General features: G+C 36.4%; 1 protein-coding gene across 2 annotated transcripts in view; it reads right to left on the reverse strand.

The window, feature by feature from the left end:
* SH3D21 (SH3 domain containing 21) overlaps positions 1-27876 on the reverse strand; it is a 67415-nt gene that overhangs the window by 16487 nt on the left and 23052 nt on the right. For both annotated transcript variants that reach the window (XM_075195445.1, XM_075195446.1), the window contains 11 exons: positions 27684-27766; positions 26499-26538; positions 20746-20864; positions 13490-13588; positions 10409-10454; positions 9546-9626; positions 5806-5920; positions 3320-3381; positions 2903-3018; positions 2434-2499; positions 1998-2188 (listed from right to left, as the gene is read on the reverse strand). In XM_075195445.1, coding sequence (XP_075051546.1) covers positions 1998-2188; positions 2434-2499; positions 2903-3018; positions 3320-3381; positions 5806-5920; positions 9546-9626; positions 10409-10454; positions 13490-13588; positions 20746-20864; positions 26499-26538; positions 27684-27766 — 1018 coding nt within the window. The remainder of the gene's footprint in view (positions 1-1997; positions 2189-2433; positions 2500-2902; positions 3019-3319; positions 3382-5805; positions 5921-9545; positions 9627-10408; positions 10455-13489; positions 13589-20745; positions 20865-26498; positions 26539-27683; positions 27767-27876) is intronic.

Raw genomic sequence — 27876 nt, forward strand, 5'->3', positions numbered from 1 at the left:
TGGGCAGATGTTTAGCTATAGATGCTGTGTCTGGATCCGAGTCCCAAGACAGGCTCTCTCCTCAGGCGCTTGCTAGGTAGAGAAGTCTATCATTATCACCATTTATTTATATAGCGCCACTAATTCCGCAGCGCTGTACAGAGAACTCACTCATAACAGTCCCTGCCCCGTTGGGGATTACAGTCTAAATTCCCTAACAAACATATACACACAGACTAGGGTCAATTTGTTAGCAGCCAATTAACCTACCAGTATGTTTTTGGAGTGTGGGAGGAAACAAGAGCACCCGGAGGAAACCCACGAAAAACACGAGGAGAACATACAAACTCCACGTAGATAAGGCCATGGTTGGGAATTGAACTCATGACCCCAGTGCTGTAAGGCAGAAGTGCTAACCACTTAGCCACCGTGCTGCCCATGACTGGATCATTTACAAGTAACTTATGGTATAAATTAATTTGCAAGAAATAGCGCAGGGCGCTTATTTATAAAATTGCCAATGCACTTATTTTTGATATTGTATATATCTTGATATATACGAAATCTTTATTTCTGAAACAGGGTAGAATTTTTTTTGTTTCTGTTTTAACCTTGCTGGAGGAAATGCCTTATTTCTGATGTATATATCTGATACAATAAGCCTTTGTTTAGAAAGTCTTTTGTATATCTTGGTGTAAGGAAACGCCTTGTTTGGTATTTGCAACTTTTTCTTGGGGAATTCTTGTCTTTGGAGGAAATTTGTATTCTGCAACTGTTTGAAGAAAGGACCCATGCTAATTAGACCATTTTATATGTGAGGGTCTAGCACCTGAAGGCATAGGAAGATGTAATTAGACTTGCTGTCAGATGTCCACTGTGTTCAAATTAAGATGCAGGATATCACAGCAAGGTTTTAAGATATCACAGATAAGCGTAAATAAATTGTTAGCTTTGCAATGCATGTAAATCTATGTTTTGGTAAACAGGTTACATCCTGATTCTAAAAATAGTCTGTAAGGCTATATACGACAGTGGCTCGGAGGCTCATTAACTTAGTAAGCTAATGCAGTATGGTAGCTGGCACATAGACCAGAAATCAGAATGTTGTGTCTATAGTTCCCTGGAGGCTCTATGGCTACACTAATATAAATGGTGATTAAAAAGAAATACAAAATTAATATAGATGGAGTGAACGGACATGAAAGATAACAGAGGGCAGGAATTGGCTCGAAATAACATAAACATCTAGGTTGTTCAATATTGAAGAAAAAGAATATAAACTAAGCATTATGGGTTATGAATTATGAGCCAATGGGTATAGGGGGTTTGGGAGGGGATACGCTAGGGAAGGCTTATAAGGGCTGTAAGTGTCAGCTGGATTTTTCTTGCCTTCTGGAAGTTTTCCCGCCCACCCAGGCCCCCTTTTGCTTGCTTTGTTTGTTCACTCAGCTTTTTCTTCCAGGATGGTCCAGTTGTCGGATAGCAGTCCGATCAGTAGCCATAATGACACATTCGGCCAGCATGCTTGGCACTCTCCCTTAACAGGAAGATTAAATTAGTTATACTACCCTTCGGGGAGTTACGGGGCATTGCCTGGTTGGGTGGGCCTCAGCTAATGAGCCACAATGGGGTAGAGTTGTGCTCCACCGCCTAGAAGTGTCCCAATATTTTAGTTCAATAATTTTACAGTTTAAGGATATGGTTATAGGTTGATTTGTCTTGCTTTTATTTGCCACTGCTTCGATTCAATTTATATTTCAATAAAATGTGTGACCTTTCATTCGCCAAACAAGTGTCTTTATTTTATGGTAGTAAGATAACTGTTGGTAAGTAAAATAATTTAAAAGCTAAAGAGAATCAACCACCAGACGGCTTAAAATAAATATAGAACAAAGGGGATGAGATTAAAAGAGAGAAAGGGTCAAAGAAGAATCTGAGAAATGGCAATTCATTTATTATTGGGGAGTTTATCATGTTTCTTGTACAGTTTGCAGTTGTTCATTGTTAATATTACTCACGAGTGCTTGTTTTTAAGTATATCCATCATAAGTTTAAGTGATGTGATCTCTGCCAAAAGCTCCTCTATTTGGACATTCTGCACAGGCTCTGGACTCCTCTTAGATGTTTGGGCGGCTGAATTAGTATGTGTGCTGGTCTTTATAGTTGGGGAGGCTGTTTGACTAGTTGGAGTGGAGAGCTTCTGTGTATTCTGTGAAAGTAAAATAAAATAAATAATTTCATTCAATACAGACACAACAAATTACATAAAACATAGATTACAGTTTACAAAATAAATGTATTTTACATACAATTCAAAACAGCATGATGTATTTATATCGGTATGGGAAAAAGCCTTCCATTCAGCAAGTGAATCAAACAGGTATCATTTGCATGCCTTAGGCCTGCAGGTATGTATTCAGCATTATACAGGCCCAAGCAGGTAGAAATGTTTACCTTAGATGTGGGACTTTTACTGTGGGAATTTGCATGATCTTCTCCTTTGTGGCAAACAGATTCATTCTGCAGTAATAAAAATATATCAAGATTAAAAGACAGTTCCACCTTCTTCCATTTTGCAGTGTTGTCCAGCTAATAAATGTCAGTCATAACAGTGTATAAACATTAAATAAAGGTAGAGTGGAATGAGAAATTACAAGTAACAACTGTATAATAAATGTGCTTGTTACATGTCTATGTTGGTAAACACTAACAATTACATATTATTTCACAACAAAGCTACTTTAATAAATACATTTTGCTGAAATTAAGAGCATTGTTTAGAGTAGACCATTTCATACACATCTCATAAACCTCTATGTTTCATGCGCATCAGTTCATCAGTTAATGGTAGACTAAAAAGTATAATTTTCTTATGGAATCTATTATCAAAAAAAAAAAACCCCAGAGTAAATTCTCCGCTCACCTCTGATGAGCTAAGCTTGGACTTTGGTGGACGTTTACCATGCATTTTCGGCCTGTCTGCAGTAGGATGTGCTAACTTTGCCGATGAAATTCTGAGCCCATCCAGAGTGGAGCTATCTATAGTTTAAGGAAATATAAATAGTCAAAATAGGGACAAGGATAATCATAAATCCATATCAAATACTTGGCAAACTGTAACAAATCTTCTAGAACTATGGCTAAACAATTGCCATGTAAGCACTCTCTCCGTCACCATTTTCCTTTCATATGCATTTCATTGTACTGGCAGTTTGACAAAATTTGATATTAATAATATAAATAATATTATTATATTATAATATAATAAGTCCTCTCACTATATTTCTGCAGCAAAACACCTTTACTGAAGTACCATGAATTGTGTTCAGGTTACACTTACTTGTCTCTTTATTCCTTTCTTTCTTTTCTTCTGCTGTTTTTGTCTGTGGTTCTGTAGTAGGCCTGACAAACCACAAGAAGAGATGGTATACATGTACAGTATGTTGTAAGGATTCACATTACTGTTACACAGGAGAAATTATTTACCATATTTTCAAAAAACATAAAGATGCACGCATTGAAAACAGTGGAATTAATGGATTAATGCTGGCTTTCTCCTTTTACTTTACCTCTTGTTAATTTCAATCTTTAGAGACTATTTAAAGGTTACTGGAAGATTAAAATGACATATGTAAGGAAATACATTTTAGTATTTCTTACATAAAGAATATTAATTTACATTATTAACCAAATTCATTTGTGCTTTATTTGCAAGCATTTTCCAATGGCAAACATTTTTCTAAGTGACACTGACCATTCTGGAGACACTTAGCTGGGGATATTTTTACAGAAATATCCGTTCATTTTTCCTTGCGCCCCATAGAGGTGAGACGAAAAATTATATTTTATCGTAGTAACGGTAAAAGTACACAGCTGTGATGTTCTGAGGAACATGGCGGCTAATTGAATTCCCCCCTAATAGAACTTAAAAACACTCATAGACCTGAAATGCACTGATATTTAAAGCTTAATATACAGACTTTTGGGTAGTTCTGAAACCGCGGAAGTGCATGCTGGCACCTGTAGTGCCACAAGTGTGCAGTATAAAGATGCAACCATAAAGTGTTGTCCCCACCACAAGTAACGAATACTGCAATAATTCATAAATCAATGATGTTCTAAATGGCAAGATAGCTCAAATAGCAGATTTTCTGGCGATTCGTCAAACCGCAGCTCCATAAATCTGACAGTTTACATGTTTATCAAGTAAAAAATATTTATGGCCATTTGTAATGTTGAGCTTTGTAAAACGGCACTTTAGCAGCGGTTTTGATTTTTGGTAAATCTGACATAACCAAGGAAAAAAAAAAATCACCAAAAAAACGTCGGTTTCACATAACCTCACTTTAGTGACTTTACCCCTTAGTCTTAATATCACCGAATGGAGGCTTTAGATTTTACTGAAAATACAAGGTGTTGCATAAATGTGCTAATAGTTGACTTGGGTTAGCTTGTTCATTGATAGCATTGATAGCATTGTCTTCCATGTCATTTATTATTATATTTTATATGTTTCCATTTCTAAAAAAATCCTTGGTAAATCAAGGGAAAGTAAAGCAGCTTATTGGCATTAAAGGTGTTTTCACCCAAATTTATCGTTTAGTGTTTTAGAGGCAACTAATATTATCTTCTCAGTTCCCACCCCATCTCGGCTCCTCATTGCTGCGGTGAGCCTACGGCGACTTACAGACATAATGTGCACTATGAAGGTGCACATTCTATTTCCACCCACTATAGCAGCCTAAAGCCACCGCAAACCGAATACCAGGACATGGCTCAGGTAAATTTGATTTTGTTGCGATGCAATGCAGGTGTGCTAGTATAATAGCCATAGTAACCATGACATCTTTCAATCATGACAATTATCAGGATCAAGGGCTGGCTGTGCTGGGGGTCGGGGGGCATGTCCATTTTAGAACATAGTGTAGCATTCTAGCTCTTGGCAAGAAACATCCTCCCACCAGCCACTGATGAAGTACAGTAACTTCGGTTTACCCAACGATATGAAAAGCTATTGACCCCACATCACATAACACAGCCTCCACAAAATATTGGTAAACAGATTAACACTGTAGCAAATGGCAAAACACAGGATAAAAAAAAAGTCCATGATTGTGACAGATTAAAACATAAGTCCATATTTGTGAACTTTTTAGGGGTTAAATATGGAAAATAACCACAAATGTGCTACATCTGATCATTTGCTAGATACACTCTTCTGCAGACTTACATTTAAGACAAACCATTGCTGAAGCCTCTCAATCTTCAGTTGGCTAGGTTTACTGAGTGCTTTGTATACACCCACACCATATCGCTGCATCATCTCGTCAACATCAGTGGTTTCAACTAAGCAGCATGGAAGCTATTTTGGCTCAGTTCAGGCCCGATGACATTTTTTGCGATGATGCGGTGGGGGCCAGGCATAAGCAGAGATCACAGTACACCCAGCCCATCAAAGGAAAAGTAGCTGCAGCAAAGATAAGTGCTACATACTCCCTGCTAGAGAGTGTATTTAGCAAACAATTCAACACAGGATAGAGTTAATATTTGCAAAAGAGATCGCATACCTCCCAATATTTAGAATCTTGAAAGCGGGACAAAAAGAAGCCCTGGGCCTATTCTTTCCAAAATCCACCCACAAATGGACATATTTTGGTAAAACTTCATCCACTTTCTATTAAGCCCCTTTTGTGAATCGGGGTGTCCCGCCAAAATTGGGACAGTTGAGTTGAGAGGTATGAGATTGTAATGAAATAATTAGCTATTATAGTACTTATTAATACCACATGCCCCTGTATGCATACACTCCTTGTAATCAAATCTTACTTGTTGGCAGGACTTGCATTGGCTTTGGATTTAAGTGGCACCGGCGGCGGTGGTGCTGTTTTCTTTGGCTGATGGGTGACCTTGGGAGCAGGATCTGCCTTGGTCTCACTTTGCTCTGAAACAGGTTTTATAGTATATATAATATATTAAGAACTCAATAGACTTTCGAGCAAGTCAAAGACTGTATATAACCAAGGGAACAATATACCGGTACATGGATTAACTGGAGTGTTTATATTTATCTCAATAAGTTCAATAAGTTCATTATGTGCTCCTTAATTCCTCTACAGCAGGCTGCCATGTTCTAAAACTGTAGACACAGCACAGTGCTAAGTGGTTAGCACTTCTGCCTTACAGCACTGGGGTCAAGAATTCAATTCTGACCCTGACCTTATCTGTGAGGAGTTTGTATGTTCTCCCTGTGTTTGCGTGGGTTTCCTCCGGGTGCTCCGGTTACCTCCCACACTCCAAAAACATACTAGTAGGTTAATTGGCAGCAAACAAATTGACCCTAGTCTCTCGGTCTGTCTTTGTGTGTATGTTAGGGGATTTAGACTGTAAGTCCCAATGGGGCAGGGACTGATGTGAATGAGTTCTCTGTACAGCGCTGCTGAATTAGTGGTGCTATATAAATAAATGGTGGTGATGATGATGATGATTTTGCCTTATATGTCACGGCTGCCTTATAGTTACAGCCCGGCACTGCTTAGTTACATTTTTCCGTGTGAAAATTGATTTGTGTGTGTTTGAGAAAGAACCTGCCTTTACCTTTATGTTTATTGTTATAAGTCTATCAAGTTAATGTGTATAAGAATCAATATCAAGCTGTATCCCAGTAAGTACTTTATATCTTTGCAGATCTCCAAATAGGTACCTGTGTCAATAAGTACATGTATGAATCCTTTGGTCTATATTTTATTTATATATATATAAATATATATATATATATATATATATATATATATATATATATATATATATATATATATATCTATATCAAGCCTCCTCCCCAAGGCTTTTATGACTCATTAAGTGACTACTGTGTAAGTACATAACTGATCCCCTATATCCGCTATAAAATAACTGCCTGATGATATGTTCTAGAAACATGTCAGATATTCACTAACCTTGGCATTTATGTACTTTTTTACTCAAAATAAATTACATTTAGCATGATCATCAAAGACAACATGATAATGATACCACGTACTTATTCATTTATACTAAGTGGTTATTCCACTAATAATACACTATAACACTATAAACATAATAATTTAATTCAAACCAAATCCTATAGGCCATTGATTAATATTATATCCACATAGGTCTATAATAAAAATTAACACATTTCTTAGAGGTGGCTAATAAACTACTTCACAGATGCTTTATTTTTTGTGGAAAAAAAGGAGCAATTAAACTAATAAATATTTATTTAAAAAATGAAAGTGCAATAATGAATTAGAATCTATTTGGCAGCTCAGTTAAATGATATATGTATAAACAGTCAGTTATGTTATTACTACAGTAATTATAGGAAACATTTTCAATTATAAGAACTAACATAGTCCTTACTATAAGTCTTAATAATTTATTGAAATCACCTACTAGTTCTGTAGCCTTGTCCATTTATATGCACACAGCACTCCGTGGTGACCAAAAAAGTCCTTATACTTTACATTAGGTGTTATATTATCTAATATATATTGTGCTAACTCTAAGAATGTCACACCTTAGCCACAGACAAACTAATGGCCATCTTATGGGCATTTTTTTTTCTCAGCACCATAAGCTCACAACCACTGTTCTTTTATGATGCTGCATTTAATATCAGTAATGCTCTGTACAACTGCAATATAGTATTACTATAAACATGTCATGTTTGTGACATAAATATGAAATTGCTAAGAAATAAATGTAATCAGTTAAAAAAAAGTTATAGCCTTTGTCTTTATATGTCTATTGATCTCAATGTTGGCCTCTAAAAGAATTATAGTTTATAATATGAAATAAATAATTTCTTACATAATTTATGAAAGACAATTATACTATTAAAATCTCTCAAAGTTATATTTTTGTACATAGAGAGTATGATTATCATCAGTTCTATTGCGACAACATATCACCTTCTGTAGACAATAAAACGTGACAAGGCACTTTAGGGTTCCATGATATACATCAGGCCTGGCCAACCTGTGGCTCTCCAGATGTTGTGAAACTACAAGCCCCAGCATGCTTTGCCAGTAGATAGCTGGCCGATAGCTAGGAGGGCTTGATGGGAATTGTAGTTTCACAACACCTGGAGAGCCGCAGGTTGGCCAGGCCAGCTATATATAATAGCCCCTCACCTTTATATAACTGCAACTCCCAGTGCCAAATGTAAAACTACCTTGATCCATGTGCCCTTCTGCTCCACATACTTATTGCAAGTTTAATCGGTCACTGAAACATTTTATTTTTATTCTTTTAATATGTACTCTGTATTGCATATTAATATACACAGCAATCATCATAACTCCAACTAAGTAGAAAGAGCATGTCCCCATATTGATTGGAGTACTGGAAATAGTGAAGTTAGTGCTGTGAGTGATAATAGGAGTTGGGTAATTAACAAGACTCTATAGGAACCATGTACGGATGTAAAGCGCACATAATAACGTTATTAAAATAACCTATATTCCTAATCCAGGGACATAGTACGCTTTGATAGTGTCTAGTCTCCAAATTACATATATTACAAGAAAGGTGGAACCTGACACTCAGAAATTTTCAAAACTCTGACTTTACACTCGATTTGTCCTAAAGACAGTGTTTCACAGCAAACTCGCCAAAATATCAACCAGCAGATTGGTGGAACAACATTTAAACACAATTTCCAGGAAAGCTATGCTGCTGAGTAGATGCATCTAAGCAAATTACATTTACAGTCTAAGTTTGTACACTCAGGTGTTAATATTATGTACTCAGAGCACATTCTTAAAGCCTAGTAATGGCGTACTAATGCTGATAGCCACAAATATAATGTAAGTGAATGGACCCGTACACAAAAACTTTCTAAAAAATGCAAATGTTTTGCTTTATTTTGTTGGACATCAATTTCAACTTTGCTTGTAACTCTCAAGGGCATTAACTCTATAATGGAGTTCTATTGGAGCACACATTAAATAATCTACACTATACTCTAGGGCGTAAATGTATTAAACTGCGGATTTTGCAAGTCTTGCCATTAAAGACATTGCCTTTTTAAATTTCCCTTACAAAGTTGCCGAATATCGGCGACTTGCAAAATCCACAATTTAATACATTTACCCCCAGGAAGCCTTTGAAAAATTTCTTCTCTATTAAAAGCAATGATAAAGTACAAGATTTTCACTATGGTTTTAACATTTATTGTTTCAACTCGCATGTATACGAACAAGTAGAGAGAAGAACTGTACCTCCATAACCACTGAGCATGGTCATAATGAATATATATATATAGCATTTTAAAGCATTCCTTATGATATAGGGAATCATTTATAACAGCAAAACACAACAAAACAAATATTGAAATTTCAATCCAGATATTTAAAATTTCTAGGTAAACATTTTCAAAACAGTTGTACTGGCTATAGTTCCACCTTTACTGGAAAAAAGTGGCATCACCAGACCTGGAAATGAAGGACGGTTGGTAAATATGCAATGACAACAATAATAATTAAAATAGAATCACTGTTCAAGACATGTTTAGTTGCCTGTATTACCTTTCTGGCCTGTGGAACTGGGAGACTGTGGTCTGTTCACAGGCGACTTGAGGTCCATGGTAGGTGTGTCCTTTTTAGCCACTGAAAGAAAATGTGTATAGAACCCCATTGAATACCGCAGCGCACACACAAAACCATCCCTTACAAAGAAAAAAATTGTTTGCATCTAACAAACAGTGGTACACTGACTATTTTTTCTGTACCCGAAAAATGACATACAATCAGAAATACCTGATGGCATTAGACAAAAACTTTCTGCTTGTTTCTGGAACATGAGGGAGTTCCAATCTGTGCTAACATGTAAGCTACAGTATGATTTACTTGAAATCACCATACAAAGATTCACAAGTTTCTTCCTGTGTGGGTTGGAAACTGCTACTGCTGAAATCAGGTGTGAATATCAGCAAGTATAATCAGATGCAAGATGCAGGCATTCAAAAATATAAGTGTCCAATTACTAATCTCTTACTACTTCAAATGTAAGTATATTATAGCTATGTATGTACCCATCTTCTAAGCTACTAAAGCAAACTTTAAAACTTTAAAAGAAGGCAATAAAAAGTGCATTTCATCTTTTTATTCAAATATATTTTTTAATTGTGGTGAATGAACTAACATCAACCAGGAATTAACAGACATAAAAAAGGAAATGTTTGGTTTTAAAATTGATATGTAACACCACTTTCTTTGAACTTAATTTACTAAGACAAATATAATTCTACATGATCAGGATTTTCATTATGCCAAACTCAAAGAAATCAGATCTTGTTAAATAAGCCTTAGAATACATTATAGTCGATAGGAAAAATGATCAATACAATGCTATCCAGAAAATGATGCTATTATAGTCCCATTTAACTCACATGGTCCTTTCAAAGTTACAGTTCGTATGGGAGGCTTGTTGGCATTCTGTAGATGTTAAAAAGAAAGAAAAAAGCAATAAGAGCATATTACTATCAAAGGACAAGAAAAATGTATTAATCTATTCAGACTATAATGGTGCAGATTAGCATATTGTAGCATTAGTTATAACCACTGTTGACCTCCCTATGTCAGAGGGAGTAAGGATTTATGGGCAGTCATCCCTTTGGGCAGTACCAGGTGAACTGATGTGCTCCTTTGTGATTGGCCGTTGGGGGTGAACTACACCTCTCAGCAGTCTATGCCACAGGAACTTAGTGAATAAGAGCATAACTACCCCTGCGGAGGCAGGAACTCATTCTCTCTGGAGAGACCAGCATCAAGTGAGGTGCTGCTCAGACCTGCAATGTAGACCCAATTCAGCTTCTGTGATTGAACAGTTGTTTTCATTCACAAGACTTGGGTGCAGGCAATGCAGGGATGTTTTTAGTGGAGGTGGTTAAGGAGAGCCCCATGGGGAATGACATGCCCTGATGTGATGCAATTTCACTTATTTTTTGGCACGGCCCCTCACTGTCCTGAGGAACATAATTCAATTGTTGAAAGGCATACTGAACCCTGATGCAGGAATATTTTTGTCACTTCACTTTATTAAAACTGTTCAATTACACTCATGTGTAGGAATCTTAAGAAGATGGACTTGTCTTGTTATACTGGTAAACGCTTCAATGCAACTACCACTTCGGGTATGTGCTGGAGAGAAGCAAATGTGATTGTTTAAATAAAGTTCCAGTTTATTTATTTCATTCTATAGGTGGTGTGGTGTCTTTTTCACCTATGCTCAGAGCCTGAGAGGTAAGGGAGTTACAGAGCTAGAATAAATCGCAAGTGAGAGGGAGGAGTGACGTTCAAGGCAGAACACGCAGCCCAGACTACATTTGGTTAACATAATACAGAGAATAATGAGGGACATACTGTATACACAAATGTGTACAACATGCTCCAGATTTATTAAAACTAACTGGTGACAAATTTTGCACTAGTTCTACAACAGGTTTATGTAGGAGAAGTGCAGTAATTGTGCATTTATACATTCATGTTATATATTTTTATAAATGACACACAGGCAGGAAAGAAATGAGCAGCAACTTTTTTGACAAACTAATTCTTTAGTATTTCATTGTATAAATGTCACACAATGTGTATGTGTACATGTGTAAGAAATGAGCTGCTACTGCCAACAATGGTTAAGTTATGGTTTGAAATATTTTGATATAAAAATAAATGTTTGTTAAAGTGAGAGTGGAAGTTAGTGTGCCTTATGTGTTACATAGCCTGTCTGTAGATAGTAGGCTCTCTAGCTGTATTGTGTAGTGCAACAGGAAGTGGTCTGCACTATGTGTGCATTGCTATCTTCTGTGACAGGATGCCTGCTGCTTCTTTGTCATATCTCATACTACCGCTATCACATATTATGAAATCTAAGTAAGTGTGTAACTGTTATTTAACTAAACTTCAGCCATTTGGCCATAGGAATATTGCATTCTTTATCATTGCTTAATGTGGTAATATATTATGCAGTTTGAACACTTAGGTATAGAGAACTGGTTTGAAATTTTATCGATGGTGTGATGGCCTATAAATAAATGATGATGATGATGATGGCCACAAGCATGTTTGCAATACAATCGTCAACTGATCCCAATCCGAATCTATGGTTCGCACAAAGTTAGCTATCACATTTGAAGTTTGCAGTTCAACGTTCACATTCGAGGGTTGCTGTTTGTGGTTTGCATTCACTGTTCACATTTAAATTGTTTTTTAAAATATTGTTTTTTTTTAAACACTACTTAAATAATATTTTGAAATAATTACAAAGCATTTTTTTTAAACTATATTTAAATGGCAATTGTGCAAATAGTATAAAAAAGCAAATAAGCAAAACAAGATGTTCAACAGTTTAACAATAATGCAATGTTAGTAAAGCAAACAGAAAGAAAGGAACATTGTCAGTGTTTTATATTAATACTTTTTAAACTTGGATTGAAGGGAAGGGTGGGAGAAGGAAAGGAGGAGATGGAGCATTCTTCTAAGAGTGGACAAGATGGCAAGTTGGATATCATGTCCTCTAAACTAATGATTATTATGTGAAGGGTCAAGATAGGACACAGTATTTGGCATATGGCATATGTATATATTAGTGACGTGGATGAGGTAGGTGAATATAAACAATTGCTTTGAAATGGGATCAAAGTTATCTGTTTTCATGCAATTAAAAGGTGACTATTTTTTCAAAGAGGCGATAAACCAAATTTTACTCTTAACATGCTAGATGGGAGGCATCCATGGGACTTTCCAATATTTAGCTATAGAAGATATGGCTGTATGTAAAATATGTGAAACAAGTTTGTTGGACTGTGCTCCTAAACCAGGGACGGGAAGGCACAGAAGAACAGATCAAGGGAAAAGTCCGAATTTAGTGACCAATATCTGTTCTACCATTGTATGAATTTCCCTCCAAACGTTTGAGATCTTGGGACAATGCCACCAGAATCTTCTCTAAGCCTACAGCATAAAAAAAAGTGTTTTAACTTTTTTGTTTTCACATTTTGAAGTTCACCATTCACTCTTGCTATTAAAAATGTTAACAAGCACAAATTTAAGCTTAAACATGTTGGAACCCACTAGATCATGTCACTGGTAGAATATGCATAAGCTGGTTAAAACAGCTTGAATATTGTGGAACCTGTTTGACTCTCCATTTTAGCTTAATTTTCTGCTAATGTTTGAACCTATTCTACGACCTGCTTTGAGAAATGATATGTTGCCGGTTTGTGCATCTCTACTTGGGCATGATCACCAAACAATCAAATCTGTGGACATCTTGGTCATACACGTGAATAGTACAGTTCCTGGTTTTTGGCATCAAAGCTCAAAAAGAGGCCAATGCATTGACATCTACTAATGATGGCGGTCACAGTAACACATGACAATCAGTTGACCATTTACCAGTTTGTCTAATTGGATTTTGAGGGCAGAATAATCATTTGGGTACCACACATGCTACAATCAACTCTACTTACATTTTCTTTGTTTGGAATTATTGAAATTACAAAATTATCTGGGAACACACCGGATTTCCCATTTAGTTCTCCTCGCCACCAGCCCTCATCTTCTGTCTCCTGCAGTGCAGAAACACAATATATTTTAAAACTCATTTGACTTTTGGAATACACACAAAAATATACTAAAATAATGAAGATTATTCAAAAGATGTATTAGTTATGTTCACTTGAGCACACAAATCAGTGATCATGGGGTAAACATAGGCTGTAATAAATGGACAATACATCACGACATCTATTGTTGGTCATAACATCATGAAAACTGATTAATTTAACATACAATATGTTAAATTAAACAAAACTAAATTCATAAGCACTGTATTAAACAGCATAATACTCAAATAATGATGCCCAAGCAGTATATGGTCTGGCTAGGCCTGGGTCACAGCCCAATATTCATATGTAACTTATATAGCGAACCCATGGCAGGCTAATGTGTTTACTTGTTGTCAGTGTCCCCATAAGGGAACCTCTGACCTGTACACAACAGGTTCAGTATTTTAGGGCATAGCTACATAGCATAGGCCTTTGAATGGTGAAGGGATGGGACTGCTAGACTAAATTAAAATTCTAGAGGAATCCTGTATCAGGTACAGAATATATACTGTGGATGTTTGCTGTAAGGGGTTACACAGGATTGTAGCACTCAATCTTGCACTCACCTATCACACAAGCTACAGTTCTTGCTCAATCAACCTTAAAGCAGTTCTTTTATATCTGCACACTAATCTCTGCCACCAACTATTGTATTAAAGCAATAGAACCCCAAAATACTGTCACACACATGCATGCTGGGACACACTATTCCCCTTGTTAACAAAACGGTTAGCAATTCACATACCAGAGATTAAAGAGGTAACACAATTAACCACACAAAACATTAATACTGCCAAGGCAATATTTATCTCCATAAAAGGCTTATGGATTTGTTAAAGTATCAATGACAAACTCATTACATTTTAGATTTAATATAAAAGGTACAGTGGATTGGGTATAAAAAAACATATAATAAATGGCACACAAAATTAAATGCATTAACAGTTAGAAAAAAGGTATACAAATTAAAGAAGATGTCACACTTATGCAGTATAATCTGTATGCCAGGGGCACATCAGACGTAGGATTATTCTTAATTTGATTAATCCCCAAGAAGACTGGCAACATAAGGGGAGTTATAAATTGTTCTCCTGGGAGGTCTCTCAAAGGAGCAATGTATACGCTAATGTGGGGAGGATATCCCACCTGGGTGTAAATCATAATTTGTTCAGAAAATAGTCCAAAATCTTTATCCTTCAATATCTTTCCTCTGGAATATCACAGAGACATAAATCCCTATTCAATAGACATGTAATCACCTCTCGCACAATTTCATATAAAATATGATAGTATTATAACATAAGTAAGTCTCATCCCGGGAGCTATGTGATTACTGTAGATTCTCTGTACAGTGGTTTCTTGGCCTTTTCTCTGGTTGAGTTTAAATTGGTACAAAGATTTCTTAAAACAAGAAATATGAAGAAAATTGCTATGAAGTTTTATATTTGCTATATAAATGCATGATGATTATAGCTGTTTCTCTTGAAGTTTTCTGGGGTCTCTTTGTCTATGGATTCACATTATTCCATTAATTTCCAAACCTAACACCTTTCCATACCCACATCCTCTAATTTTACAAAGAAACTTTAACCTAGATAGTTATCAGCTCGGACACTATGATTAGGAGGCAGTTAGCCCATTTAGGTGCAAAATCCTGTTCTGCTGCAGGGATGTCTGACCAGCAAGGTGTCTGCTGTGAGGAAGAGATGAAAATGTAACTCCTTTTTTATTGGCCACAGGGAGTTTAGAGATTACAAACATACATTTTAACCATTGATAGTTATAACTATAAAAAAATCATATTTTATTTTGACTCAGAACTGGGTATTAACAAACAGACATATGGGTCTACCACAGCACATTGGTCCAGCCAGATTGCAAAAGGGGAATGTTGGCTTGGGGTCGGTAGGTTGTTTCAGAAAAGTAAAAGAATGAATGTAAGTTTTAGGTAAACTGTGTAGAGGGGTGGTATTTTCAGAGAGTAGCCTACATAGGCAAAGAAGATGGTTCGGGAATTTGATAAGCTTGCCTAAAGAAGTAAGTTTTCAAAGAACACATAAAGGTTAGGAGGTTAGGGGAAGGTCTTGTTAAATGTGGGAGGGAATTCCTCAGATTAGGTGCAGCCTAAGAAATGTCCTGTAACTGATAATGGGAGCAAGTAATGAGTGTGGATAAGTGGTCAGATCTTGGCCAGAGTTGAGGGATTAAGTTGGGATATATTATGATGTAAGGAAAGAGATCTGATTGTGTAGTTTTCTAAATTAATTTGTATGTTATTAGCAATCTTTTATATTGGAATTGGTAAAAGACGGGCAACCAATATAGGGACTGACAGAGTAAAACAACAGTAGAAGAGTGTTTAGTAGAAAATCTAGTCTAGCCAGTGCATTCAAAATAGATTGTAAAGACGAATTAGATGGAAACAGCGACAGTCTATGCAAGCGATCATGAGTACAAGAATTAGTTTTTGCAGAGTATTGACTGCAGAGGATCCAGTGAGTTATGTGAAGAAAGTAAGCAAGTGTAGATAAATATCTCAAGAGGTTTTAAGGGACATGAGATTTGAGAAACGGAACATCAATCTGAGATAATGTGCGTTTGGGTCCAATTTTAATTTCAGAATAGGAGTAATAACCGCATGTTTGAATGATTATGGAAAAATATCTGTTGAGAAGGAAATATTACAGATGACAGGTAAGACTGGGATGAGCACAGGAGACAGCAATCAACTGAATTGTGAGGGATATGGTCAAGTGACGTAATATAGTGGGAGAAAAAAAGTTATACTCCATCTCCATTTGTGGGATCACATGAAGAGAAGCTGCCAAAGGCTGCAGGAAAGGAATTTAAGAAGTTGTTGCTCAGGAAATATGATAACATTTAATGTCAGATCCTGATCTTGTTCTTGACATAGAAAGATCTTGGGATGGTGATGGTCAGAGAAGTTGGTATGTGAAAGTTGAGTAGAGATTTAAATGTATTAAAGAGGCATTTTGAATTAGAGGCCTGAGTGGAGATGATTGATTGAAGTTATATTTGTTTGCCAGTATCCAAAGTATTTTAATAGAAGGGGTAGATAGCTGTATATTTGAGGAAGCCATAAAAGTACCAGACTGATGCCAATGTCATTCTAGTTTGCTTGAGAGTTTTTGAAGGCAACAGGTTTGTTTAGTGTGCCACGACTGAGAAGTAAGAGTAGCTGGGGATACTTGATCAAGGGATATACTGAATATAGGTGTATGTAGGGGGTAACCACAGTGCTTCGTAGGATTGTAATATAGTGAAGGTGTAAGGTTTCCTAGATCCGTAGTACCAAAAATAATTTCTAATATCAAAACCATAGTTAAACTGCTTCTGCTGCTGCTGTTAATGCTGTCAGGTACTTATTCCCCTCCTACCTTTTGAAGCTAGAGTGATATAACAAAGTGCCCAGCACCCAGCTAATTGCACCACACCACAATAACATGCATTCATGCTGCTTGTCTAGACAAGCACCTGCTCACACACTATTCCATATGGAATGTAAACACTAATGGAATCTATTGATAATATATGCATTACTGCGTTCACCTCTGTGCCAATATTATATTACTATCTGTATGAACTAGAGTGTCACGAACGTCCAGCCTGTCCCAGATACAGCAACCTGAACAGCTGACTGTGACTGGCGTCACCTTAGTCACTTAGCAATGCATACACCTTTTCTGCCACCACAAAGGTTTTATTAAGCTGTTCTCACATTCACCAAAACCACTTATTAATGTCTCACATTTAAATCACATACACATGTAGCATGAGCCTCCCTGGGCTTCGTAATTTCACAAAGAATCATGGAGAACACACTAGATGAAATTTATTTAATCTGAAAAATGTTTCCAAAACTTAGTTACAAAAAAGTTTATAACAAGACATACATTAAGTTGCACAAATAAGTATCAGAAAATAAAATAGGAAATAAAACCAGAGTCACTACTCACTAGTTAAGATTTGGCGTGTGTGTGTGAGGGAATACAATTGAGAAAGATGAGAACTTTCAGTCTTGATAGACACCCTCATGAAAATGCACACTGTGTTGTCTAAAACAGAAGGTTTTAAACCTTTTTCCACATAGATCTCACCCCCCACCTTTTGAGTTTAGCTGTCAATAAGGACAGATTTATTGCCCAAATGTCACAGGACTTTCAAAGTGACCTAGAGATGTCCTGAGATCGGGAATGTTCACAGGACCTGAGTTCTCACCTCTGCTCATTCGGCTTGGCTGGTCAGGTCCACATCTTCTGCATACCACAAAAACTCCTCAGAGATGCTTATCTATCTCTTTCTGAATAATTTCAAAAGATTATTGACACTCGCATAGGTTCAGACTCATATCATCTAGCAAAGCACACATTGAGATTATATTACAAGATTACATACATTTAGAGATGGGCGGGCACGGTTTCCTTGAAACCAAACCCAGCCAAACTTCGGGGATCCGAGTACCGAGCCGAGTCGGCTCGGTACTCTCGCACCTATTCGGTTTCCAAAACGAGGCAAAACGCATTGTGACGTCGTCGGATCTTGGATCTCGGGAGTTTTAGAATGAATAAATAGCTGCCTGAATGGCGATCTAGCGCCATTTGAGAGAGGGACAGAGAAGGGTTAGGTCGCAGGAATATAGCAGTAAAGAGGAGGCATTTGCACTACAAAGTGTTTGGGGTGTCATATCCACCCTTCTAAAAAAAACTGTATTTGCTGATTGCTGAAATTGTAAGATAGCACTGAATATTTCTGAATTTGCACTACAAAGTGTTTGGGGTGTCATATCCACCCTTCTAAAAAAAACTGTGTTTGCTGAGTGCTGAAATTGTAAGATAGCACTGTATATTTCTGAATTTGCACTACAAAGTTTTTGGGGTGTCATATCCCCCCTATCAAAGAAACTGTATTTGCTGAGTTCTGAAATTGTAAGATAGTACTGTATATTTCTGAATTTGCACTACAAAGTGTTTGGGGTGTCATTTCCCCCCGTCTAAAAAAACTGTGTTTGCTGAGTGCTGAAATTGTAAGATAGCACTGTATATTTCTGAATTTGCACTACAAAGTGTTTGGGGTGTCATATCCCACCTATCAAAAAAAATGTATTTGCTGAGTTCTGAAATTGTAATATAGCACTGTATATTTCTGAATTTGCACTAGAAAGTGTTTGTGGTCTCATTAAAATGGATTCACAGCAGTACACATATGAGCAGGAGCACCAAGCAGCTGCTGCCACCAGTCCCGATGGTAGTCTTCCCTGTACGTCATCTGGTAAAGCCTATGTAAAAGTACATTGTCTTTTGAAGTCAGGGAAAAAAATCCAACAAAAAAACACCTTTTACCGTGAGAAAAAGAGCTGTAATACAGGAAAAGTTAACTGCCGATAAAAAAAATTACAAACATGCCATTCTACACACGCAGTGGCAAAGAAAGAATGAGGCCTTCGCCTTTCTCCATTAGTGCGAGATCGAAAAATGTTACTGATGCTTCTTCTTGTAAGGTCACTCGTGACCAATCAAGACCAAGTAATTCGGAGTCCAAAAGTGGTGCACAACTACTGTTACGTGTGAAAGCCGAGCTGGAAGAAAACAGTAAGGCATTAGAGGAAAATGTATGCACAGAATCAGAAATGACACCAATCCCTGAGGAGAGTCCATCCACGAGTGGTATGTGTAATTGTGACCATTCTGATAGTGTACCCATAAAGAAGGACCCTTTCAGCATTTCTGCTGATGTGTGCCTGAACAGCCCGAGTGTAGCCGGTGATACAACAATTGAGGGGGATATTTGTGTAGTTGACGAGGGCGCTAATGAGGATGTTGATGTTGAGGTTGTTTGTGTAAGTCCTGCACCAGTGAAAGCAGTTCTGGCACGTGACAAGAAGAAGGCCATTGTCATGCCTGGACATAAAACCAAAAAAGCCACTTCTTATGTGTGGAATTTTTTCTACCCAAATCCTGACAACAGTTGTCTAGCCATTTGTAGTGTATGTAAAGCCACAGTCAGTCGAGGGAGCAGTGGCGGATCCAGGGGCTTGCTGCCGGCGGATGCACACTATGTGCAGTTCCTTTCGGCAGTGACAGGTAGGGACAGTGTGCTGCTGATGATAATATGGAAATCCCCTAGCTAAGTGGATCCCAAACTTTCTCCGTTCGAGGTCACCTTAGGGCCTTCATAATTTTTTTTAAAGCACCCCTAAAATAATTACCAAGTAGTCCCCCGCCTTGCTTACCCAGCTTACCACCGGCCGCAGCACCTCTGTGAGATCACCACGACGAACAGTTTGGGAACCGCTGCCCTAGCTGATACAGTAGCTTGTAATTATGTTTCTAATGAGTATTTATTTCTTGCTCATCTGAAATATCTCTAGTTTTTAAATGGGCGGGGACAGAACAACCCATAGCCAATTAGATTTTCAGAATCTTAACAGCAGCACAGATTATTCCAGAAGGTGAATATGCTTGTGGGATTCAGTATAATGTGCTTCCATGTGATTATATTAGTGAACGCAGGCCTGCATTTGATAGGGCCAATGTTATGATGTGAGAATAAGAATGGAGGCAAGCAAGAAGCCACAGACTGAGGGATAGTGGGAACAAGCTCCTCAAGCAGCACAGAGTACTGGTGTGAGACTCCTCTGTATCCGATGAAGAAGAAGCTGTCCAACCAGTCCAACCAATCTCTATATAAAACAAATTTCAGACATCTAATATAGCATTTAAAAATATGGTTGGTATATCTTGAATTATAAAACAAACAAAAAACAACACCGAAATTCCCTTTAGTATGGTTTTAACATTAATATTAACATTTTGGCATTTTTTAGGATGCCTTTGTATTTAAGACTGGTGAGGCAGCTTTAGCAATTACATTTTAATTTTCCTTGCCAGGGGCCATTTTTATTTTGAGACTGCTGGAATGTTTGAATGCCATTAGCAGTAGGGAGGGGCTGTCAGTAAGTCAAATGTAAAAGAAAATGAATAATAATGTTTATTGTGATTTAGAGTAGACATGCTTTTAATTTATGATGCCAGGTTTTCCATAAATGCATTATTTACTTCAAAAAGCATTGCTTAGATAACAGATTGGGCTCACCATACCTTGCTGATAACGGATACCACGTCTCCCTTTTTCAGAGCAAGCTCATCTGGTGTAGAAGGATCATAATCAAACATAACCTTGGCCAACTCCTTGGTGTTTAATGATAACGATGATGGGTCTATGGATAAAAAGAAAGACAAGTCATTATTTAATAAGAAATATTATTATTACATTTTAACATTTGCAATCTGTTTATATTGATGTCTCCAGCATTATGCTAAAGTAAAGGTAAAGTAACACTTCTTTTTAATTTTACATATTTAATAAGTCAATTATGAAATAGTATATTGGTTCAGGGAACTTTACTTCTATTACAAGAAGCATAGTGTCAAGGCACTCACCTTTACCTAGAATGATTGTATTCAAGTTTACTTGCTATGTCAGTGTGATTGTATATATTCAGGTTTACTTCCTGTGTCAGTGTGATTGTATATATTCAGGTTTACTTCCTGTGACAGTGTGATTGTATATATTCAGGTTTACTTCCTGTGACAGTGTGATTGTATATATTCAGGTTTACTTCCTGTGACAGTGTGATTGTATATATTCAGGTTTACTTCCTGTGACAGTGTGATTGTATATATTCAGGTTTACTTCCTGTGACAGTGTGATTGGATACATTCAGGCTTACATTGTATCCACTTTTATCGGTTTGTTGTTCTGTTTTACATCATAGTCTCTGTCTGACTTATGGCTCCTCTCCATTGTTATCCAGGACAGAGTTCTCTATTTATATCACCATGGTTTATTTGTTTACATACCCCCTCCTCACTCACTGTTGTATAACTTTGTAACAACAGCAGACATGAATGGGAGGGCACAGCTCTTAATGAAAACAACAATGGATTCTTGAATTATTGGTAAAAGGGCTTAGGAAGCATGTAACAAAAACACTCACTGGAGCCTGTCAAAAAGACAAGTGTCATAGGACATGTTAAGTGTATCAGCACAGCAAAATTATGAAAATTCTAAATACTTAGTGTTGCTGTCCCAATGCTAGTTTGCAATGCTCTGAATAAAAACACAGCAATTAATAGAATATTTTACATACCAAATGCAACTGAAACAAAATTATACTTACAGTGAAACCAGAACACATTTTAATGAAAGAGATTCAATAAAATATTAGCAAATGCTTAAATCTCTTCTAAAACTTAGCAAAGATATGACAGCAGGTCAGCTAAACAGATTATGGTTTTCTGCATCTAAGCATAGGAAACATGATTAGGTTTTATAGATTGGTTAGGAAGATACATTATCTCTAAATCTTCCTTATTGGGCTGGTGTGTTCAGTGACAAATTTCGTATGGTTTATACAACTGGTTGCAAATTTGTACAAACATGAATTAAGGAGAGTATTGGTTGATGTATTTTTCCCTATAAGTGATATACCGTCACGCATATGGTCCTTTCTAGCTAACGGAATTTCCCAATCTTTAAGCATCTGTGGGCTGGGCAATAAAATTATGGTTAACTGGTCGTCTATGACAGCAGGTATTTCTGAATGAACTCTACCAGGTGACATAAGCAGGCCTCTGAAGCATACATCAGCATACATGAAGTCCTTGTTTATGAAACACAGTGATTTCCTAGAAGCCATGTGCAAAATAACTCATATTTTTGGAAATGATCATGACCACAATTAAACATTATTTTCCTGATTATCTTGATTAGATCATAATCATAAAAATAACTTATGTATATTCTGGATTTAACAGCTCCATGTGACATGTCTACAGTTCTACAATAATGTAGAAGGAAAGGTAGAGATACACCTTGTGTTAAATTGACCCTTTCACCTGACATAATTTACAAAGTGCTAAGTGATTCCTATGGTGGCATCCACAGATTGTAAGCTTGGGAGCAGGGTCCTCTTACCTCTTTGTCTGTACTACCCAGTATTGTTTATTTCTGTGTATGTCCCAAATTGTAAGGCACTACGGAATTTGCTGAGTCTACTTAAATATTTGATGATGATGATGATGATGATGATGATGAACTGCACAGTATAATATATTTTAATAATATTTATGTAGGTTTCTTTTAATGTTAAAGTTAGGACTAAACCCATGCGAATATTTTTAGAGGAGGCCTAAATATACAATCCCCATAATTGCACTGTTCCTTCAAAAAAAATCATTCAGAACGTGCAGACTGCCATATTTCTGTGTTCACAGTTGCACTCCAGTCATGCTTTTGGATCAATAAATAAAATGTCATGTTAGCAGAAATGTTTACTATAGTCATATAAACATTAAAAAGTTGTCAATCAGCATAACTGTGAGTAACTCACCCCCCCCTTTATTGTACCCCATCCTTTTTTCCTGTTTGTATTGCAAAAATTAAGAATTCAATAAAATCTTATTGATAAAAAAAAGTTGACAATTAGTGCAAGATATTTGTACAAATATGTAAAGAAGTATAAGTTAACCATGTGCACTTTCACATTATGATTTTTTTTGAGTTTTACTTCTACTTTAACTTAAAGTGTGATAGAAATTTTTCATGATCCTGTACAGTGATCATGTCATTGTGTGACAGTTAAGGTACAGAGGTGATCTACATCTGCCTGGAATGTGCAGTGGTGTTATATATTAATGCACCTGCCCAGCAACAATGTTCCCTTGTAAGTTTTAGTGACTATGCACTAAAAACAAGCTGATAAAGATTTACAACAAAATATCTGTTCATGTTTATGATTTCTTGAAGGCAATGCAGTTTACAGCGCTTGTTAAATGACATTGCCTATGTGATGCACCCTTATCTATATGAAGCATCAGCGACCACTTTAGTACAAGTCTATTCTTGCTACCAAGCACTATGTTAAAATCACAGCAGTTGTACCCAAGCCAATCCCTCCTACAAGCCAATCCCTCCTACAAGCCAAGCCCTTTTTGTTTATTAGAAAACTCAGTACAAGCTAAAACAAAAGAGGGAGCTTGTCTAAATTTTTTATAGTGCACTGTGACATTGCAATTAGTCGCTATTCTGGACAAAATATGAACAAAAGTGTTCACACACATGTGGAAATCACAGGATTGCTATAACTAACAATCCTGCAGTAAACCTAGATAATAATGGGTAGTGGAGAAATGCATATGTTTATAAATTGCTAAATGAATGGCATACTCAGATTTCTAAACTGTTATATGCCATAGAACTTTGAAATAGATTATACATAGAAAATACTTTTTCCTCATCCATCAAGACATTCCATTAGACACTACACTTTGCACCTGCATGCATAAGTTTTAGATATGGGATAAGCTAACAAAACAATTTCTCATCCAAGACGCAATACTCATCTATCTAGTTCACAGATTTCAATCAAACATTTTTGCCCTGTGGCCAATTTGTCATAAATTTCAGAATACTTCCAGGCCTTTACATAGAAATAGCTTTTCAGTACAGTCTGTCTCAGACCTGAAAGTACCCTTATTCTATTAAACTGAATACAATTACCAATGTTATTAGGGGGACATTGATCTGGTTTGTTACTTCTGAGCGGCTGGATCTTTATCATATTTGCGGGTACACATACGTGTGTGTCCAACTTTGAAAGAGTACCATTAGAGCATTGGATGATAACCAATATAAGTATCATAAGTATGCGGTCACCATCTAACCAGATTTACCATCCATGCCAACCAGTCTTATGGGGCCCATACATACTGCTGTTTGCGGCCAATTAGGTCCAAAATGACTGTTCATTAAATCACAGCTCATATGGGCACCTTTATTGATGTACTTTCAGATCAAATAATGACTATGTTAAAAAGTGTGTTATATATCACTTAATTTATTAACCCCAGATTAATTCAGGGAAAAAAATATTGAGAAGCACAAGACAAATGTCTATCTAATGAAATGGGTTATCTTAACATGTGCAATATATCATCATCAGCTATTTATATAGCGCCACAGCGCTGTACAGAGAACTCAATCAAATCAGTCCCTGCCCCATTGGAGCTTACAGTCTAAATTCCCTAACATACACACACACTGAGGGAAACTAGGGTCAATTTAATAGCAGCCAATTAACCTACTAGTATGTTTTTGGAGTGTGGGAGGAAACCAGAGCACTGGAGAAAACCCACACAAACAGGGGGAGAACATACAAACTCCACACAAATAAGGCCATGGTGAGGAAACCGAACTCATGACTCCAGTGAGGCAGAAGTGCTAACCACTAAGCCACAGGGCTGCCAATCCTTAGAATAATGTAAAAGAGAACCTGCCAGTTTCCGTCCATCACCACCTTTCATTGCATCTATATATATAACAGCAACAGATATCAGCTAATATCAAGGAAGCTGACATCTGATAGCATTCACAATGTAGTGCAGTGCCCCAGATTACAGTACAGATAGATTTTCCCTCAGTCAAGTATGCTGGTAAATATCTGTGACATCATTTCAAAACTGGAAAATATGGGCTAAGTATTTCTGTAAGCTTTTATGCTTACATTAATAGTGTTGTGCGTAATTGAATTGTGTACAGTCTATCAGCTTGAACTAATGGTTGTTACCTTTGTGGTTACTAAGTAGCAAAATGTTGTATTCTTTTAATTAGTTGTATCATACAAACTTAATTATTCAGTAAAAATGCTGGGTTCCACCCAGAAGACATTCTTGGGAGTCCGTGAGATTACCCATCATTTCGGAAGTCTGCAAGTATAATAACATGCTTCCCCCCAATTATTATTAAGCACTTATACATTTTATAGCAAATAAATAACAAGTAGTAAGTATTCCAGTTCAGCATAATCCTGAACCAGCAAGCAGAAGAACCCTGTACACACACAGCAGCTGTATCCAATAATGCTATGTAATGTATTCCATATTGTGTATAGAGGCAATACCTTGCATAAGGGAACATTTAAATACAAAAGACAAACCATCAGAGCATAACATATATGCAGTTAGATGCCTTCTTTTTCACAAAGTAACTTGCATACAAATAAATTGATGTTAAACTACAAAGTCTAATCAACAGAAGACCTATATCTATGAATAATGTTCTCATATGAAGAAAACATCTGTTATTCAGGAACTATGGGTCTGATTCATTAAGGATCTTAACTCAAGAAACTTCTTATTTAAGTCTCCTGGACAAAACCATGTTACAATGCAAGGGGTGCAAATTAGTATTCTGTTTTGCACATAAGTTAAATACTGACTGTTTTTTCATGTAGCACACAAATATCAACTTTAAGTTTCAGTGTACAAATAAGTTATCAAGTATCTGTGTGCTACATGAAAAGACAGTTAGTATTTAACTTATGTGCAGAACATAATATTAATTTGCACCCCTTGCATTGAAACATGATTTTGTCCAGGAGACTTAAATAAGAAGTTTCTTACGTTAAGATCCTTAATGAATCAGGCCCTAAGTCCTCATGTATACTGCAGAGCAAATATAAGTGCAATATAACACAAACAAGCATCTGTCTCATATGAATTGTAGATCTGACTTCTACCTTTATGTGGTACCAGGGTTTTTAGACAATGACAGTCCTGAGGCCCATGCCCACCAGCAGGCATTACACTGGGCACACTGGATACAAGTGGCTAATGGATACTGGATATACTCTTACTGGATAATAATCATACTGTAGTTGCTTCTCTGCTGGGTCATGCATAAGTATGAATAATTTAATAGGAAAAACAATCTACTTGAATATCTGCACAGTTGTCCAGCTTTGGGACTGGTAAAATTGAATTTTATCATACATCCCTCTTTTAACTTTTACCTTTTTGCTTATTCACTTTAGCCTTGTCATCTTCTTTTGTCTGAAAAGAAAAGAAGCCATAATAATAAACAAATACTTATAGGTATATATGCAAAACCTAATGTGCTAATATTTAACATAATACCACACTTAAATGCAAAATTGGAATATGATTTATAGAGATTGTACAATAATAGAGAGAATATTCTCATAAATCGTTCTGCAACATGCAGCAAACTTCACTAAACAATGTGTAATCTACATCTATCATCTGCAATTGGAAAGCAAGCTGATTGCATGCCTGCTATCTTCTCATTAATATATATATATATATATATATATATATATATATATATATATATATATATACATATATAAATAAAATAATTGCCAATAATGGTAATGGTGCAATACCATCAAAACAGTTTTATCAAAACAAGGATACTTTTTCGGACAACTCAGTTAATCCACCCTACATGTACAAAGCATGCAGCAGTATAAATACGATGACTAGTTGTGAGACAAACCTTCAACGCATTTCGTCAGAGACTTTGACTTCAAGCATAATGTACATATATTAGACTCATCAGAGGAAAAATCATTAAAGAAGCACAGCAGAAGATTCTATACAACATAACACAATGTACAATTTATAGCTATGCTATATACTTTCCAATCACACTTCCTTAAACTCAGCCTGACATTGACTCTATTTTGTATCCTTTTATTATTCCACTCTTTCAGGCTATTTTTACATAGATTGTATTGAGCCCCTCAGTGGCTCTATCAGACAATAATCATCATTGTTTATGTGCAGGACCCAACAATACTCTGCTGCACAAGTTAATTGGAAAAGATATATAAATATAGAACACAACAATCTAAATACACAACTTACAATCTAGATACACAACACGTAGCATGAAGCATTGTTCCCAGTCAGAAAACACAATTTAATGGGCTATGATGAGTGATTGAGACAATGCATGAAATGATTGAAATAAATAACTAATTAGAAATAAAAACATATTTGAAGGATTGCAAAACTTTGCGTTTACCACCAATGGCTGATTACAAGACCACAATATTTCTGTATTAAACAAAGTTATCAGACTGGACCACTGCACTACCTACTACCTTTATGTATTCACAAAACAACATATTGGATATTCATGTATTACAGTTCCTTCACCTTAAGCATCTTACCGTCTTTTCTATGCTAGGAGTAAAGGGAATGTCCGTCATTTTTGGTCTTTGTTTATTGTTTTTCTTGAAATTGGCCACTTTATCTGCAGAAGATGAAACATAAGCAATATCATTAAATCATGGAAATTTGAAACTAAGCCATTAAATACTGCATGTACAAAGAGCCATAAATAGAGGAGTATAAAAATAAATC

The sequence above is a fragment of the Mixophyes fleayi genome, chromosome 2, assembly GCF_038048845.1.
Source record: "Mixophyes fleayi isolate aMixFle1 chromosome 2, aMixFle1.hap1, whole genome shotgun sequence".
Taxonomy (NCBI): domain Eukaryota; kingdom Metazoa; phylum Chordata; class Amphibia; order Anura; family Limnodynastidae; genus Mixophyes; species Mixophyes fleayi.